Here is a 15,374-nt window from a genome sequence, read left to right as displayed (position 1 = left end):
AGGTGGAAAGGGGGAGCTCGGCATAAAAGAGGAGGGGAATCCCCTCAGTCAAGCTTTCAATTTCCTCCCCCTCGGTCTCCCTTCCTCTCACGATTGGTGTGCACAGTGGAGGTAGGAGCCCTTCACGACAGGAGCTTCGACCATCCGACCCCGTCAAGGCTCTTGCGAGGATATTCCTTCACGACTGTAAGGGGGGGGAGGGGGGGCGGGAGGGAAACACCATTAGCCTGCACCTCTTCGCGACGGAAGCCTCCAGCCGCCGGAAAATACCGTAAAAAGGTATGGATTTTCCTGGATATGTGTGAGGGATCGAGCGTGGGTTCGATCTTGTATGAGGGTTTGAGGAGAGAGAGGGTATGGGAATAGGATTTCGGCTTATTGCTAGTGTTTTCTTTCAAGAAACAAAAAGGGAAAGGGGGTTTATGGGTAGCGGTCTGGGTTGGGGAATGATGTTGGTCCAACCCTAAATCCTAAGGGTTCTAATTTGGCCGACATGGGATCAGTGGAAGGGAAAAGACAGACGGTTACGGCAGCCCAGTTCTTGCTGGGAATACCCCGGATTTGGGGGTTCTTTAGCCTGAAAATCGATGGGCACAGGCTGGGGGTGTATGAGTGTGTTGAGCTAGAGGTGGGTTGCCATATCTAGTGTGCTCTGATTTGTAGTAAATTCCAGTATGCATAATATGATAATTTCTTTGGCTTACCTGAAAATATTTGCTCAGAATATAACGTGGGAATGGTAATTTAAAAGCAGGAAAACTCGTTGAAGTAGAGGGTGTATTTAGATCATGTTTCTTGATATTAATACGATGAAGTTAAATCTTGTTATTTCTACATGCGTGAGAATCTGCTGTGCCTGAATTTACATATTGTATTCTTGAAATTTAGAGAAAACAATGGAAGATTATAGTTGTTGTGTCAAATCTATTTTTCCTATAATAGAAGAGGTTGGGTACACGGGTTGCACAGATGTTGTAACAGGCATGGCAGCAGCCTGACCCGTTGAATACATTCAATGGGTACCGATGGCTGCCATTATTAGCATTTTTCCTAAATGCTACTACTGTCTCTCCATAGTCGGTTGCTAATGGTGTTTTCTTTGTTATATAGACCACCAGCCGTAGGGGAATAGACTCTTTGTTTCTTTTCTTTCTTTTTATGATAGTGTGTGTGCAGTAACATGCTCAGGGGATGTGCTGGATGATCTAATCTAGCTAGTCCAGCCAGCAGTCTAAGTAGGGTGGACCACTTAGATAGTAGGACGAAAGGCCGAGTGTGGCAAGCCTAACTACTTCTCATAGTAGGTGCTGGGATTTACACAATTGTTGATGGATGGATGAATGATAGCATTTCATTTCATGATATTTAAATGTAAGATTGGTTAATATACTGCTGTTTGTGTTAATCATGAATGCTTGTTGAAATGTGTAGCATGTTACATGGAAGTATGTATCGGTTATTGCCCTCATGTGCATATATGGATCAATGTGTGTTTTAAAATGTGATATCATGCATAGATTGTTATCATGAATTTATGAACGATGGATGAATGCATAAGAGGTAGGTGGTGTCATAGAGACACTTGTACATGGATAGTACATGCATATGGTGTGGTAATTTATGCACTTTATTAAGAAAGTTGGTTTTGTTTCCACATTGACTGCATCACTTACACAACGTAAGATGGCAGCACACTACTACATTGTTCACACGTTATTCTTGGGCGGGAGTCCTATATGAGTTCTCGCAGGGGTGTATGCGAGCTTTACACTTCACTTTTGCATAGGGTATTGCAAAATTTAGAACTGAATTAAATAAAAACATAATAAAGAACAGTGTAACTTTTGATCTGAGGTCTTCCATCTGGAGAATGGAGATCTTAGAGTTTCCAGTCCTGGGGAGACTGTGAGGATACAAAAACTCCGTGTGCGTGAATTTGGTCCCCAAAACCCGATATGGAAGTTCTTTCTCCTGGCCACGGTTTTAGGGAGAGTCCACCATTTTACCCGGGAGTGGTGGTGTTCGTCACAGCTGTGAGTTCGTTGGTACTAAGTAAGTGGCACTTGTGGGCGTGGGGTGTCCTTTGTGTCCCCGACATTAGATGTGGAGGTCTAATGTTCCGAGGGTGACTCAGTCGAGGGCTAGGTTGGGACCCATTAATAAAATACCAATTTGTGTGCTAATCTACCCTGGAAACCTACTTGACCTCAAGGATTTTACCCGTTTGGTGTATCCGCGGGCGATGAAAATTTAAAAGAGAAACTTAAAGTTGTATGCATTAAATAAGGTCATGCATATGGAAAGAAAACTCAAACATAAATATAAGATAATAAGGAAGCCATGCGTTTTCTTATTTGCACTAAGTCATGCATCAATTTAAATGATTTCTAGTTCATGATATGGTAAATGTATGCAATTCATTTCTTAAAAGCATGTTGAAATGTTTTGTTATTGCTATGTGTTACTGTCTTACTGTCCTTTAGCCGTGAGTATGAACAATCTGTTACACTTATGCATGATCGGATGTTGCATGTTGGTTGTATCTGCACTCACTCAAACCAACATATGAAATCTTATTCATGATCGTTGTCTCACCTAATTTCCTTGAAATAGTAGTGCTCAGAATTCTGTTCTGACCCATCTACTTCGTTGGTTTTACAGGAAATAGAGAGCAGTGAGAGATGAGCTGTTCACTATGGATGGACGAGGTTCACATTTTGGGTTGGATAGTTCGGCAGTGGCAGAGGGATTTTATTTTTGTTTTTGACTGCATTGTTCTCTTCAGTTTTTGTACTCTTTGGTTGTATAAAGAACGATAATAACAATTTACTTCGGTTCATAAATAAATGGTTGGTGTTACTACTCATTGATGATGATTGTCAGTACATTGTGGTGATGGGATATCCAATGGAAAGTGGAACTGTGAGGACCCCAGATCGTTGGGAAGGTTTCTGAAAAAAAAAAATTGCATTTTTAAAAATGGGAGGAGTTGGGGTCGTTACAGGTTTGGTATCAGAGCCACCACAAAGGACTGAAAATTTTATCATCTCTAAGTAGTAAAAGATCTTTATTTTGGTAAGAGAGCCCTGCCCGAAACATCCACTGGTTGTGACCCATCCTCCAGAGCAGTCATCCTCACTGGTAAAGTTATTTAATGTTGTTATTTAAAAGTACATGAATTATACAAAATTGCTTGCATTCATAGTTCGATGTGTTTGATTTGTATGGAATTAAAAGTTTAGCATGTTTTTATGAACGTTCTTGTTCGTGATCAACCCCGAGAGGGTAGAACAACTGTGAGACTAATCATGTAAATAATGTGGGTGTTGTAGATGTCGCATTATAGCCGCAGAGGTGCTTCGTCATCCACTGCCGCTCCTGTAAACTGGCAGGAGCAGAGAGACTTTATGATGGAAGTCATTCACACCCTGACTGAAACTATGATGGCTCAGGCAAATCAGACTGCTCAGGCTTTGCAGGCTGCACAGGCCATGCAGGCGGCGCAAGCTGCTCAGGCAGCGCAGGCTGCTCAGGCAGCACAGGCGGCTCAGGCGGCGGCGCGTGACCATCCGGTCGACATTGGTACACATGTGGGTGCTGTCTCATTCGAAAGGTTCCTGAAGTTGGACCCGCCAACTTTTTCAGGAAAGTCGGACCCAGAAGCCGCCGAGAGCTGGGTCGAAGAAATAGAACGAGCGTTCGACGTCCTACCCATTCCCGAGGACAGGAAGACTCCATTTGGCACATACCGTCTGCAGGGCGATGCCAAGAAATGGTGGGACACCCTGCGAAGGGTGAAGTTCGCCGGCCAGGACGGGATTCCCTGGGAACTGTTTAGGGATGAGTTTTTGGATGCATACTTTCCTCCTTATGCTGAGGAACAGATGCAACGAGAGTTCCTTGATCTGACTCAGGGAACCATGAGTCTGGTGGAGTACACTACCCGGTTCCGGAATCTCGAGAAGTATTGTCCGAACCTCTTTAAGAGCGAGAAGGCAAGGGCGGCCAAATATGTGCACGGACTGAAAGATGGGTTGAGGACTCGTGTTCTGACTAGCCGGCCTCCTACGTTGGTCGATGCTATCGAGTCAGCCACTGTCCTAACCAAAGATTGGGAGAAGTCACGAGCTACGTTTAAGAAAGGAGGCGGCAACGGAGAAGGTTCTTCTGGTGGAACAAGGAAGAATCCACCCACTGGGGGTAAGGTGCATGGTGGCAAGAAACAACGGACCCATGGTGGGCGACAACAGGGACGACCCCAGCACCAGAGGCAGCAGGGGAGGGCCTCGCCCGTGTGTCGTAAGTGCGGCAAGAGCCATCAACCAGGCTTCTGTCCATTGTTCAAAGGGGTTTGTTTTGAGTGTCAGCAACCAGGGCACATCGCTCCCTTCTGTCCAAACAAGCCAGCAGCCGCAGGCCAACAACGGCAACAGAGGCCCCAACCGCAACAACAACAAGGTCCACGCAGAACCAATGGGCGAGTCTACGCTGCTACAGCAGCCCCTCAGGACGATCAGCCTGACCAGATCGAAGATATATTCCTAGTTGCTGATCATCTTGCACGTGTGATGTTTGATTCGGGTGCAACCCACAGTTTTATTTCTTCTGCATTTGCAAAATCACTCAATTTAGTTTCTTCTAGCCTCGAAAAAGTTTTAGATGTGATGTCACCAATGGGTGTGTCGTCTTCCTGCGGGAAGTATTTTCCCGCGATATGCGTGGTGATCGAGGGCCATGAATTGTCTGCTGATTTGGTTATTTTGGATATGACCTTTTATGACGTTATCCTGGGTATGGATTGGTTATCAAAACATAACGCGACTCTCCAGTGTCGGGCAAGAAAGTGATCTTGGAGCACCCCGAATTGTCTATGTTGTTTTTCCTTCCGCAAAGACCGACCAGTGGAGTAAAGGTTGTCTCCGCCTTGAAGGTATCCAAGTATTACAAGCAAGGTTGCATGGTGTTCTTGGCCAGTGTATCCGCTCAAGATAATCAGGCGATACCTTAGATCAACTAGATGTTGTCTGCGAGTTTTCAGACATTTTTCCTGAGGACTTACCAGGGCTTCCCTCGCAGATCGAGATCCAAGGTTCACATCTCGATTTTGGCGTCAACTGCAGAAGGCTCTTGGTACTACCTTGAAGTTCAGTACAGCTTTCCATCCACAGACGGACGGGCAATCAGAACGTACAATCCAAACTCTCGAGGATATGTTGAGAGCGTGTGCCCTGAACTGGGCAGGAGATTGGGATAAGCACGTGAAACTTGCGGAGTTTTCATACAACAATAGCTACCATGCTAGTATTGGGATGGCACCGTATGAAGCTTTATATGGTCGACCATGTAGGTCTCTAGTGTGTTCGGATGAAGTTGGGATTACAGCGGGGGAGTCTTCCGAAATCATTCAGCATTATACGGATCAGGTGCGCTTAATACGGCAAAAGTTGGTTGCGGCTCAGAGTAGGCACAAGAGCTACGCCGATCGGCGGCGTCGCGAGCTCAATTTTGAGGTTGGCGACCACATTTTTGTTCGGATTTCACCTACGAAAAGTATTTTTCGGTTTGGTAAGAAAGGAAAGTTGAGTCCCCGATACGTAGGACCTTTCGATGTTCTTGGTCGGGTCGGAGAAACTGCATACCGTATAGCACTTCCTCCTCAGTTTTCGTAGATTCACGATGTGTTCCATGTCTCCATGTTGAGGAAGTATGTACCAGACCCCTCGCACGTGATTCGTTATGAGGCAATCGAGGTACAACCTGACTTAACTACGGATGAAAAGCCGATAGCGATTATGGAACGCCAGGAAAAAGTGTTACGAAGTAGAATAATCCCTTTTGTAAAGGTGCTCTAGCAGCATCATGGGTTGGATGAATGCACGTGGGAACCTAAGGCGGACATGCGCCAACATTATCCACACTTATTCGGTATGTTCTAATTTCGTGGACGAAATTCTTTTAAGGGGGGTAGGATGTAATATCCGGAAGAAATAGGTATACTTAATCGATTTGGGTCTAGGACCCGATATCCGGACCAGTGAAGGAATCAATAAATGGGTGTTAAATTTAGATTTTTATAATAAATTTAATTGGGTAAATATTTAGGTATTAGGGTCGGATCCACAGTTGGACCCGCAAGGATCCAACTGAGGATCCATTAGCCCAGGAAGACCCGTATCCAAGCATATGTTGGATCGGGTGTTGCGGGTCGCAGGGTTTGGACCCGGACCCGAGTGCGAGCCTTATGAAATAAAATCAAGAATCGTGCCTCAAGCATGATTCTTGCATTTCAAGAATTCGAGAGGGTGAAAGGGGGGTTACGCAGAACGTAACCAACCCCTCTTTTCTCGGAAGGAGGTGGAAAGGGGGAGCTCGGCATAAAAGAGGAGGGGAATCCCCTCTGTCAAGCTTTCAATTTCCTCCCCCTCGGTCTCCCTTCCTCTCACGATTGGTGTGCACAGTGGAGGTAGGAGCCCTTCACGACAGGAGCTTCGACCATCTGACCCCGTCAAGGCTCTTGCGAGGATCTTCCTTCACGGCTGTAGGGGGGGGGGGGGGGGGAACACCATTAGCCTGCACCTCTTCGTGACGGAAGCCTCCAGCCGCCGGAAAATCACCGTTAAAAGGTACGGCTATTCCTGGATATGGGTGAGGGATCGAGCGTGGGTTCGATCTTGTATGAGGGTTTGAGGAGAGAGAGGGTATGGGAATAGGATTTCGGCTTATTGCTAGTGTTTTCTTTCAAGAAACAAAAAGGGAAAGGGGGTTTATGGGTAGCGGTCTGGGTTGGGGAATGATGTTGGTCCAACCCTAAATCCTAAGGGTTCTAATTTGGCCGACATGGGATCGGTGGAAGGGAAAAGACAGACGGTTACGGCAGCCCAGTTCTTGCTGGGAATACCCCGGATTTGGGGGTTCTTTAGCCTGAAAATCGATGGGCACAGGATGAGGGTGTATGAGTGTGTTGAGCTAGAGGTGGGTTGCCATTTCTAGTGTGCTCTGATTTGTAGTAAATTCCAGTATGCATAATATGATAATTTCTTTGGCTTACTTGAAAATATTTGCTCAGAATATAACGTGGGAATGGTAATTTAAAAGCAGGAAAACTCGTTGAAGTAGAGGGTGTATTTAGATCATGTTTCTTGATATTAATACGATGAAGTTAAATCTTGTTATTTCTACATGTGTGAGAATCTGCTGTGTCTGAATTTACATATTGTATTCTTGAAATTTAGAGAAAACAATGGAAGATTATAGTTGTTGTGTCAAATCTATTTATCCTATAATAGAAGAGGTTGGGTACACGGGTTGCACAGATGTTGTAACAGGCATGGCAGCAGCCTGACCCGTTGGATACATTCAATGGGTACCGATGGCTGCCATTATTAGCATTTTTCCTAAATGCTACTACTGTCTCTCCATAGTCGGCTGCTAATGGTGTTTTCTTTGTTATATAGACCACCAGCCGTAGGGGAATAGACTGTTTGTTTCTTTTCTTTCTTTTTATGATAGTGTGTGTGCAGTAACATGCTCAGGGGATGTGCTGGATGATCTAATGTAGCTAGTCCAGCCAGCAGTCTAAGTAGGGTGGACCACTTAGACAGTAGGACGAAAGGCCGAGTGTGGCAAGCCTAACTACTTCTCATAGTAGGTGCTGGGATTTACACAATTGTTGATGGATGGATGAATGATAGCATTTCATTTCATGATATTTAAATGTAAGATTGGTTAATATACTGTTGTTTGTGTTAATCATGAATGCTTGTTGAAATGTGTAGCATGTTACATGGAAGTATGTATCGGTTATTGCCCTCATGTGCATATATGGATCAATGTGTGTTTTAAAATGTGATATCATGCATAGATTGTTATCATGAATTTATGAACGATGGATGAATGCATAAGAGGTAGGTGGTGTCATAGAGACACTTGTACATGGATAGTCCATGCATATGGTGTGGTAATTTATGCACTTTATTAAGAAAGTTGGTTTTGTTTACACATTGACTGCATCACTTACACAACGTAAGATGGCGGCACACTACTACACTGTTCACACGTTATTCTTGGGCGAGAGTCCCATATGAGTTCTCGCAGAGGTGCATGCAAGCTTTACACTTCACTTTTGCATAGGGTATTGCAAAATTTAGAACTGAATTAAATAAAAACATAATAAAGAACAGTGTAACTTTTGATCTGAGGTCTTCCACCTGGAGAATGGAGATCTTAGAGTTTCCAGTCCTGGGGAGACTGTGAGGATACAAAAACTCCGTGTGCGTGAATTTGGTCCCCAGAACCCGATATGGAGGTTCTTTCTCCTGGCCACGGTTTTAGGGAGAGTCCACCATTTTACTCGGGAGTGGTGGTGTTGGTCACAGCTGTGAGTTCGTTGGTACTAAGTAAGTGGCACTTGTGGGCGTGGGGTGTCCTTTGTGTCCCCGACATTAGATGTGGAGGTCTAATATTTCGAGGGTGACTCGGTTGAGGGCTAGGTTGGGACCCAGTAATAAAATACCAATTTGTGTGCTAATCTACCCTGGGAACCTACTTGACCTCAGGGATTTTACCCGTTTGGTGTATCCGCGGGCGATGAAAATTTAAAAGAGAAACTTAAAGTTGTCTGCATTAAATAAGGTCATGCATATGGAAAGAAAACTCAAACTTAAATATAAGATAATAAGGAAGCCATGCATTTTCTTCTTTGCACTTTGTCATGCATCAATTGAAATGATCTCTAGTTCATGATATGGTAAATGTATGCAATTCATTTCTTAAAAGCATGTTGAAATGTTTTGTTATTGCTATGTGTTACTGTCTTACTGTCCTTTAGCCGTGAGTATGAACAATCTGTTACACTTATGCATGATCGGATGTTGCATGTTGGTTGTATCTGCACTCACTCAAACCAACATATGAAATCTTATTCATGATCGTTGTCTCACCTAATTTCCTTGAAATAGTAGTGCTCAGAATTCTGTTCTGACCCTTCTACTTCGTTGGTTTTACAGGAAATGGAGAGCAGTGAGAGATGAGCTGTTCACTATGGATGGACGAGGTTCACATTTTGGGTTGGATAGTTCGGCAGTGCTAGAGGGATTTTATTTTTGTTTTTGACTGCATTGTTCTCTTCAGTTTTTGTACTCTTTGGTTGTATAAAGAACGATAATAACAATTTACTTCGGTTCATAAATAAATGGTTGGTGTTACTACTCATTGATGATGATTGTCAGTACATTGTGGTGATGGGATATCCAATGGAAAGTGGAACTGTGAGGACCCCAGATCCTTGGGAAGGTTTCTGAAAAAAAAAAATTGCATTTTTAAAAATGGGAGGAGTTGGGGTCGTTACAGGTTTGGTATCAGAGCCACCACAAAGGACTGAAAATTTTATCATCTCTAAGTAGTAAAAGATCTTTATTTTGGTAAGAGAGCCCTGCCCGAAACATCCACTGGTTGTGACCCATCCTCCAGAGCAGTCATCCTCACTGGTAAAGTTATTTAATGTTGTTATTTAAAAGTACATGAATTATACAAAATTGCTTGCATTCATAGTTCGATGTGTTTGATTTGTATGGAATTAAAAGTTTAGCATGTTTTTTTGAACGTTCTTGTTCGTGATCAACCCCGAGAGGGTAGGACAACTATAAGACTAATCATGTAAATAATGTGGGTGTTGTAGATGTCGCATTATACCTTCAGAGGTGCTTCATCATCCACTGCCGCTCCCGCAAACTGGCAGGAGCAGAGAGACTTTATGATGGAAGCCATTCACACCCTGACCGAAACTATGACGGCTCAGGCAAATCAGACTGCTCAGGCTGCACAGGCCATGCAGGCGGCGCAAGTTGCTCAGGCAGCACAGGCGGTGGCGCGTGACCATCCGGTCGACATTGGTACACATGTGGGTGGTGTCTCGTTCGAAAGGTTCCTGAAGTTGGACCCGCCAACTTTTTCAGGAAAGTCGGACCCAGAAGCCGCCGAGAGCTGGGTCGAAGAAATGGAACGAGCGTTCAACGTCCTACCCGTTCCCGAGGACAGGAAGACTCCATTTGGCACGTACCGTCTGCAGGGCGATGCCAAGAAATGGTGGGACACCCTGCGAAGGCTGAAGTTCGCCGGCCAGGACGGGATGCCCTGGGAACTGTTTAGGGATGAGTTTTTGGATGCATACTTTCCTCCTTATGTTGAGGAACAGATGCAACGAGAGTTCCTTGATCTGACTCAGGGAACCATGAGTCTGGTGGAGTACACTACCCGGTTCCAGAATCTCGAGAAGTATTGTCCGAACCTCTTTAAGAGCGAGAAGGCAAGGGCAGCCAAATATGTGCACGGACTGAAAGATGGGTTGAGGACTCGCGTTCTGACTAGCCGGCCTCCTACGTTGGCCGATGCTATCGAGTCAGCCACTGTCCTAACCAAAGATTGGGAGAAGTCACGAGCTACGTTTAAGAAAGGAGGCGACAACGAAGAAGGTTCTTCTGGTGGAACAAGGAAGAATCCACCGACTGGGGGTAAGGTGCATGGTGGCAAGAAACAACAGACCCATGGTGGGCGACAGCAGGGACGACCCCAGCACCAGAGGCAGCAGGGGAGGGCCTCGCCCGTGTGTCGTAAGTGCGGCAAGAGCCATCAACCAGGCTTCTGTCCATTGTTCAAAGGGGTTTGTTTTCAGTGCCAGCAACCGGGGCACATCGCTCCCTTCTGCCCAAACAAGCCAGCAGCCGCAGGCCAACAACAGCAATAGAGGCCCCAACCACAACAACAACAAGGTCCACGCATAACCAATGGGCGAGTCTACGCTGCTACAGCAGCCCCTCAGGACGATCAGCCTGACCTGATCGAAGGTATATTTCTAGTTGTTGATCATCTTGCACGTGTGATGTTTGATTCGGGTGCAACCCACAGTTTTATTTCTTCTGCATTTACAAAATCACTCAATTTAGTTTCTTCTAGCCTCAAAAAAGTTTTAGATGTGATGTCACCAATGGGTGTGTCGTCTTCCTGCGGGAAGTATTTTCCCGCGATATGCGTGGTGATCGAGGGCCATGAATTGTCCGTTGATTTGGTTATTTTGGATATGACCTTTTATGACGTTATCCTGGGTATGGATTGGTTATCAAAACATAACGCGACTCTCCAGTGTCGGGGCAAGAAAGTGATCTTGAAGCGCCCCGAATTGTCTATGTTGTTTTTCCTTCTGCAAAGACCGACCAGTGGAGTAAAGGTTGTCTCCGCCTTGAAGGTATCCAAGTATTACAAGCAAGGTTGCATGGTGTTCTTGGCCAGTGTATCCGCTCAAGATAATCAGGCGATACCTTAGATCAACTAGATGTTGTCTGCGAGTTTTCAGACATTTTTCCTGAGGACTTACCGAGGCTTCCCCCGCAGCGGGAAGTTGAGTTCTCAATTGAGCTAGTGCCTGACACGGCACCAGTCTCTCGCGCTCCGTATCGTATGGCACCCGCGGAATTGGGAGAATTAAAGAAACAATTGCAGGAGCTTCTGGACAAGGGATTTATTTGACCAAGTGTGTCTCCTTGGGGAGCACCGGTCCTTTTCGTTAAGAAGAAGGATGACTCTATGCGGCTTTGTATTGACTACCGCATGTTAAATCAAGTGACCATAAAGAATAAGTATCCCCTGCCGAGAATTGACGATTTGTTTGATCAATTGAGAAAGGCAAAAGTATTCTTAAAAATTGACCTTCGGTCGGGATATCATCAACTGAGGATTCAGACTGAGGATATTCCAAAAACAACTTTCCGGTCCAGATATGGGCATTATGAGTTCTTGGTGATGTCTTTTGGACTCACTAATGCTCCTGCGGCGTTTATGGATCTAATGAATCGTGTTTTTAGATTATGGATGGATTCTTTTGTCATCGTGTTCATTGACGACATCTTAATCTACTCGGAAAGCGTGGATGATCATAGAGAGCATCTGCGTATTGTACTGCAGACGCTGAGGGAACATAAGCTTTACGCTAAATTCTCAAAGTGTGAGTTTTGGATCGATAAAGTAATGTTTCTCGGTCACGTAATATCAGAAAAGGGTGTTGAGGTTGATCCAGCCAAAGTAGAAGCTGTGTTGTCTTGGGAACAACCAAAGACAGTGACTGATATAAGAAGTTTCTTGGGATTGGCGGGGTATTACCGTCGATTTATCCAAGACTTTTCTCGTATTGCAGCATCAATGACTAGGTTGTTGCAGAAAGGGGTAAAGTTTGAATGGTCCCCTCGATGCGAAGATAGTTTTCAAGAATTAAAGAAACAGTTGACCACGGCCCCAGTGTTGTCATTGCCTTCCAGTACAGGTGGTTTGGTGGTATACAGCGATGCGTCAGGGACTGGGTTAGGATGTGTTCTTATGCAACACGGAAGGGTTATAGCATATGCTTCCCGACAGCTGAAGGTGCATGAGAAGAATTATCCCACGCATGACTTGGAGTTGGCGGCAGTGGTCTTCGCGTTGAAGATTTGGTGCCACTACCTCTATGGGGAACAATTTGAGGTTATGTCCGATCACAAGAGCCTCAAATATATTTTCACTCAAAGGGATTTGAATTTGAGGCAGCAGAGGTGGTAGGAGTTCTTGAAGGATTATGACTTTTCCAACGCTTACCATCCAGGTAAAGCGAATATGGTGGCGGGCGTGCTTAGCAAAAAGGCATCAGTCACAGCGGCAATCTTGATAGAACGTAGTTGGGATCTGGTCGAGGAGTTTGTCAGATGGCAACCTTTTGTGGATAACTCTGGACGCATCCTTTGCTCGGGGATGCAAGTACGACCGAAAATATTGGATCGGATCGAAGAACTTCAGTTGGAAGATCCAGACTTTGAGAAATTATGTGAGAGTGCTAAGAAACCAGAAGCACAATTTCACAGAACAGAGGATGGAACCATCATGTTTGGGAATAGATGGTGGGTCCCAAAGGCATTGCGAGAAGAGTTATTAAGTGAAGCTCATAGGTCTAGGTTTTCTGTTCACCCTGGCTCCACCAAGATGTTCAAGGATCTTCAGAGGATGTACTGGCCGAGTGGAATGAATGGGGATGTAGCGGAATTTGTGTCCCGATGTCTCAGTTGTCAGCAGGTGAAGATCGAGCACCAAAGACCTGGTGGAGGGATCGAGCATGAGGGATCGAGCGTGGGTTCGATCTTGTATGAGGGTTTGAGGAGAGAGAGGGTATGGGAATAGGATTTCGACTTATTGCTAGTGTTTTCTTTTAAGAAACAAAAAGGGAAAGGGGGTTTATGGGTAGCGGTCTGGGTTGGGAAATGATGTTGGTCCAACCCTAAATCCTAAGGGTTCTAATTTGGCCGACATGGGATCGGTGGAGGGCAAAGACAGCTGGTTACGGCAGCGCAGTTCTTGCTGGGAATACCCCGAATTTGGGGGTTCTTTAGCCTGAAAATCGATGGGCACAGGCTGGGGGTGTATGAGTGTGTTGAGCTAGAGGTGGGTTGCCATATCTAGTGTGCTCTGATTTGTAGTAAATTCCAGTATGCATAATATGATAATTTCTTTGGCTTACCTGAAAATATTTGCTCAGAATATAACGTGGGAATGGTAGTTTAAAAGTAAGAAAACTCGTTGAAGTAGAGGGTGTATTTAGATCATGTTTCTTGATATTAATACGATGAAGTTAAATCTTGTTATTTCTACATGCGTGAGAATCTGCTGTGTCTGAATTTACATATTGTATTCTTGAAATTTAGAGAAAACAATGGAAGATTATAGTTGCTGTGTCAAATCTGTTTATCCTATAATAGAAGAGGTTGGGTACACGGGTTGCACAGATGTTGTAACAGGCATGAGAGCAGCCTGACCCGTTGGATACATTCAATGGGTACCGATGGCTGCCATTATTAGCATTTTTCCTAAATGCTACTACTGTCTCTCCATAGTCGGCTGCTAATGGTGTTTTCTTTGTTATATAGACCACCAGCCGTAGGGGAATAGACTGTTTGTTTCTTTTCTTTCATTTTATGATAGTGTGTGTGCACTAACATGCTCAGGGGATGTGCTGGATGATCTAATCTAGCTAGTCCAGCCAGCAGTTTAAGTAGGGTGGACCACTTAGACAGTAGGACGAAAGGCCGAGTGTGGCAAGCCTAACTACTTCTCATAGTAGGTGTTGGGATTTACATAATTGTTGATGGATGGATGAATGATACAATTTCATTTCATGATATTCAAATGTGAGCTTGGTTAGTATACTGCTGTTTGTGTTAATCATGACTGCTTGTTGAAATGTGTAGCATGTTACATGGAAGTATGTATCGATTATTGCCCTCATGTGCATATATGGATCAATGTGGGTTTTAAAATGTGATATCATGCATAGATTGTTATCATGAATTTATGAACGATGGATGAATTCATAAGAGGTAGGTGGTGTCATAGAGACACTTGTACCTGGATAGTACATGCATATGGTGTGGTAATTTATGCACTTTATTAAGAAAGTTGGTTTTGTTTCCACATTGACTGCATCACTTACACAACGTAAGATGGCGACACACTACTACACTGTTCACACGTTATTCTTGGGTGGGAGTCCCATATGAGTTCTCGCAGGGGTGTATGCGAGTTTTACACTTCACTTTTGCATAGGGTATTGCAAAATTTAGAACTGAATTAAATAAAATCATAATAAAGAACAGTGTAACTTTTGATCTGAGGTCTTCCATCTTGAGAATGGAGATCTTAGAGTTTCCTGTCCTGGGGAGACTGTGAGGATACAAAAACTCCGTGTGCGTGAATTTGGTCCCCAGAACCCGATATGGAGGTTCTTTCTCCTGGCCACGGTTTTAGGGAGAGTCCACCATTTTACCCGAGAGTGGTGGTGTTGGTCACAGCTGTGAGTTCGTTGGTACTAAGTAAGTGGCACTTGTGGGCGTGGGGTGTCCTTTGTGTCCCCGACATTAGATGTGGAGGTCTAATGTTCCGAGGGTGAATCGGTTGAGGACTAGGTTGGGACTCAGTAATAAAATACCAATTTGTGTGCTAATCTACCTTGGGAACCTACTTGACCTCAGGGATTTTACCCGTTTGGTGTATCCGCAGACGATGAAAATTTAAAAGAGAAACTTAAAGTTGTATGCATTAAATAAGGTCATGCATATGGAAAGAAAACTCAAACTTAAATATAAGATAATAAGGAAGCCATGCATTTTCTTCTTTGCACTAAGTCATGCGTCAATTGAAATGATCTCTAGTTCATGATATGGTAAATGTATGCAATTCATTTCTTAAAAGCATGTTGAAATGTTTTGTTATTGCTATGTGTTACTATTTTACTGTCCTTTAGCCGTGAGTATGAACAATCTGTTACACTTATGCATGATCGGATGTTGCATGTTGGTTGTATCTGC

At 44.4% G+C, this 15,374-nt stretch overlaps 1 protein-coding gene across 1 annotated transcript; it reads left to right on the top strand.

The window, feature by feature from the left end:
* The first annotated feature begins 12,636 nt into the window (after positions 1–12,636).
* On the top strand, positions 12,637–13,194 carry LOC149826713 (uncharacterized). The gene has a single exon (XM_090018368.1). It carries the CDS (start codon positions 12,637–12,639, stop codon positions 13,192–13,194), a length of 558 nt encoding a protein of 185 aa, XP_089874494.1.
* Positions 13,195–15,374: the final 2,180 nt, after the last annotated feature.

This window comes from Nuphar pumila, chromosome 10 (genome assembly GCF_984573655.1).
Source record: "Nuphar pumila chromosome 10, dmNupPumi1.hap1.1, whole genome shotgun sequence".
NCBI lineage: Eukaryota > Viridiplantae > Streptophyta > Magnoliopsida > Nymphaeales > Nymphaeaceae > Nuphar > Nuphar pumila.
The sequence above is the reverse complement of the archived record's forward strand: the minus strand, read 5'-3'. Positions and strand labels throughout refer to the sequence as shown.

What these genes read in the sequence shown, in the direction of transcription:
- LOC149826713 (XM_090018368.1), top strand. Translation starts at nt 12,637, where the DNA reads ATGGTGGCGGGCGTGCTTAGCAAAAAGGCATCAGTCACAGCGGCAATC.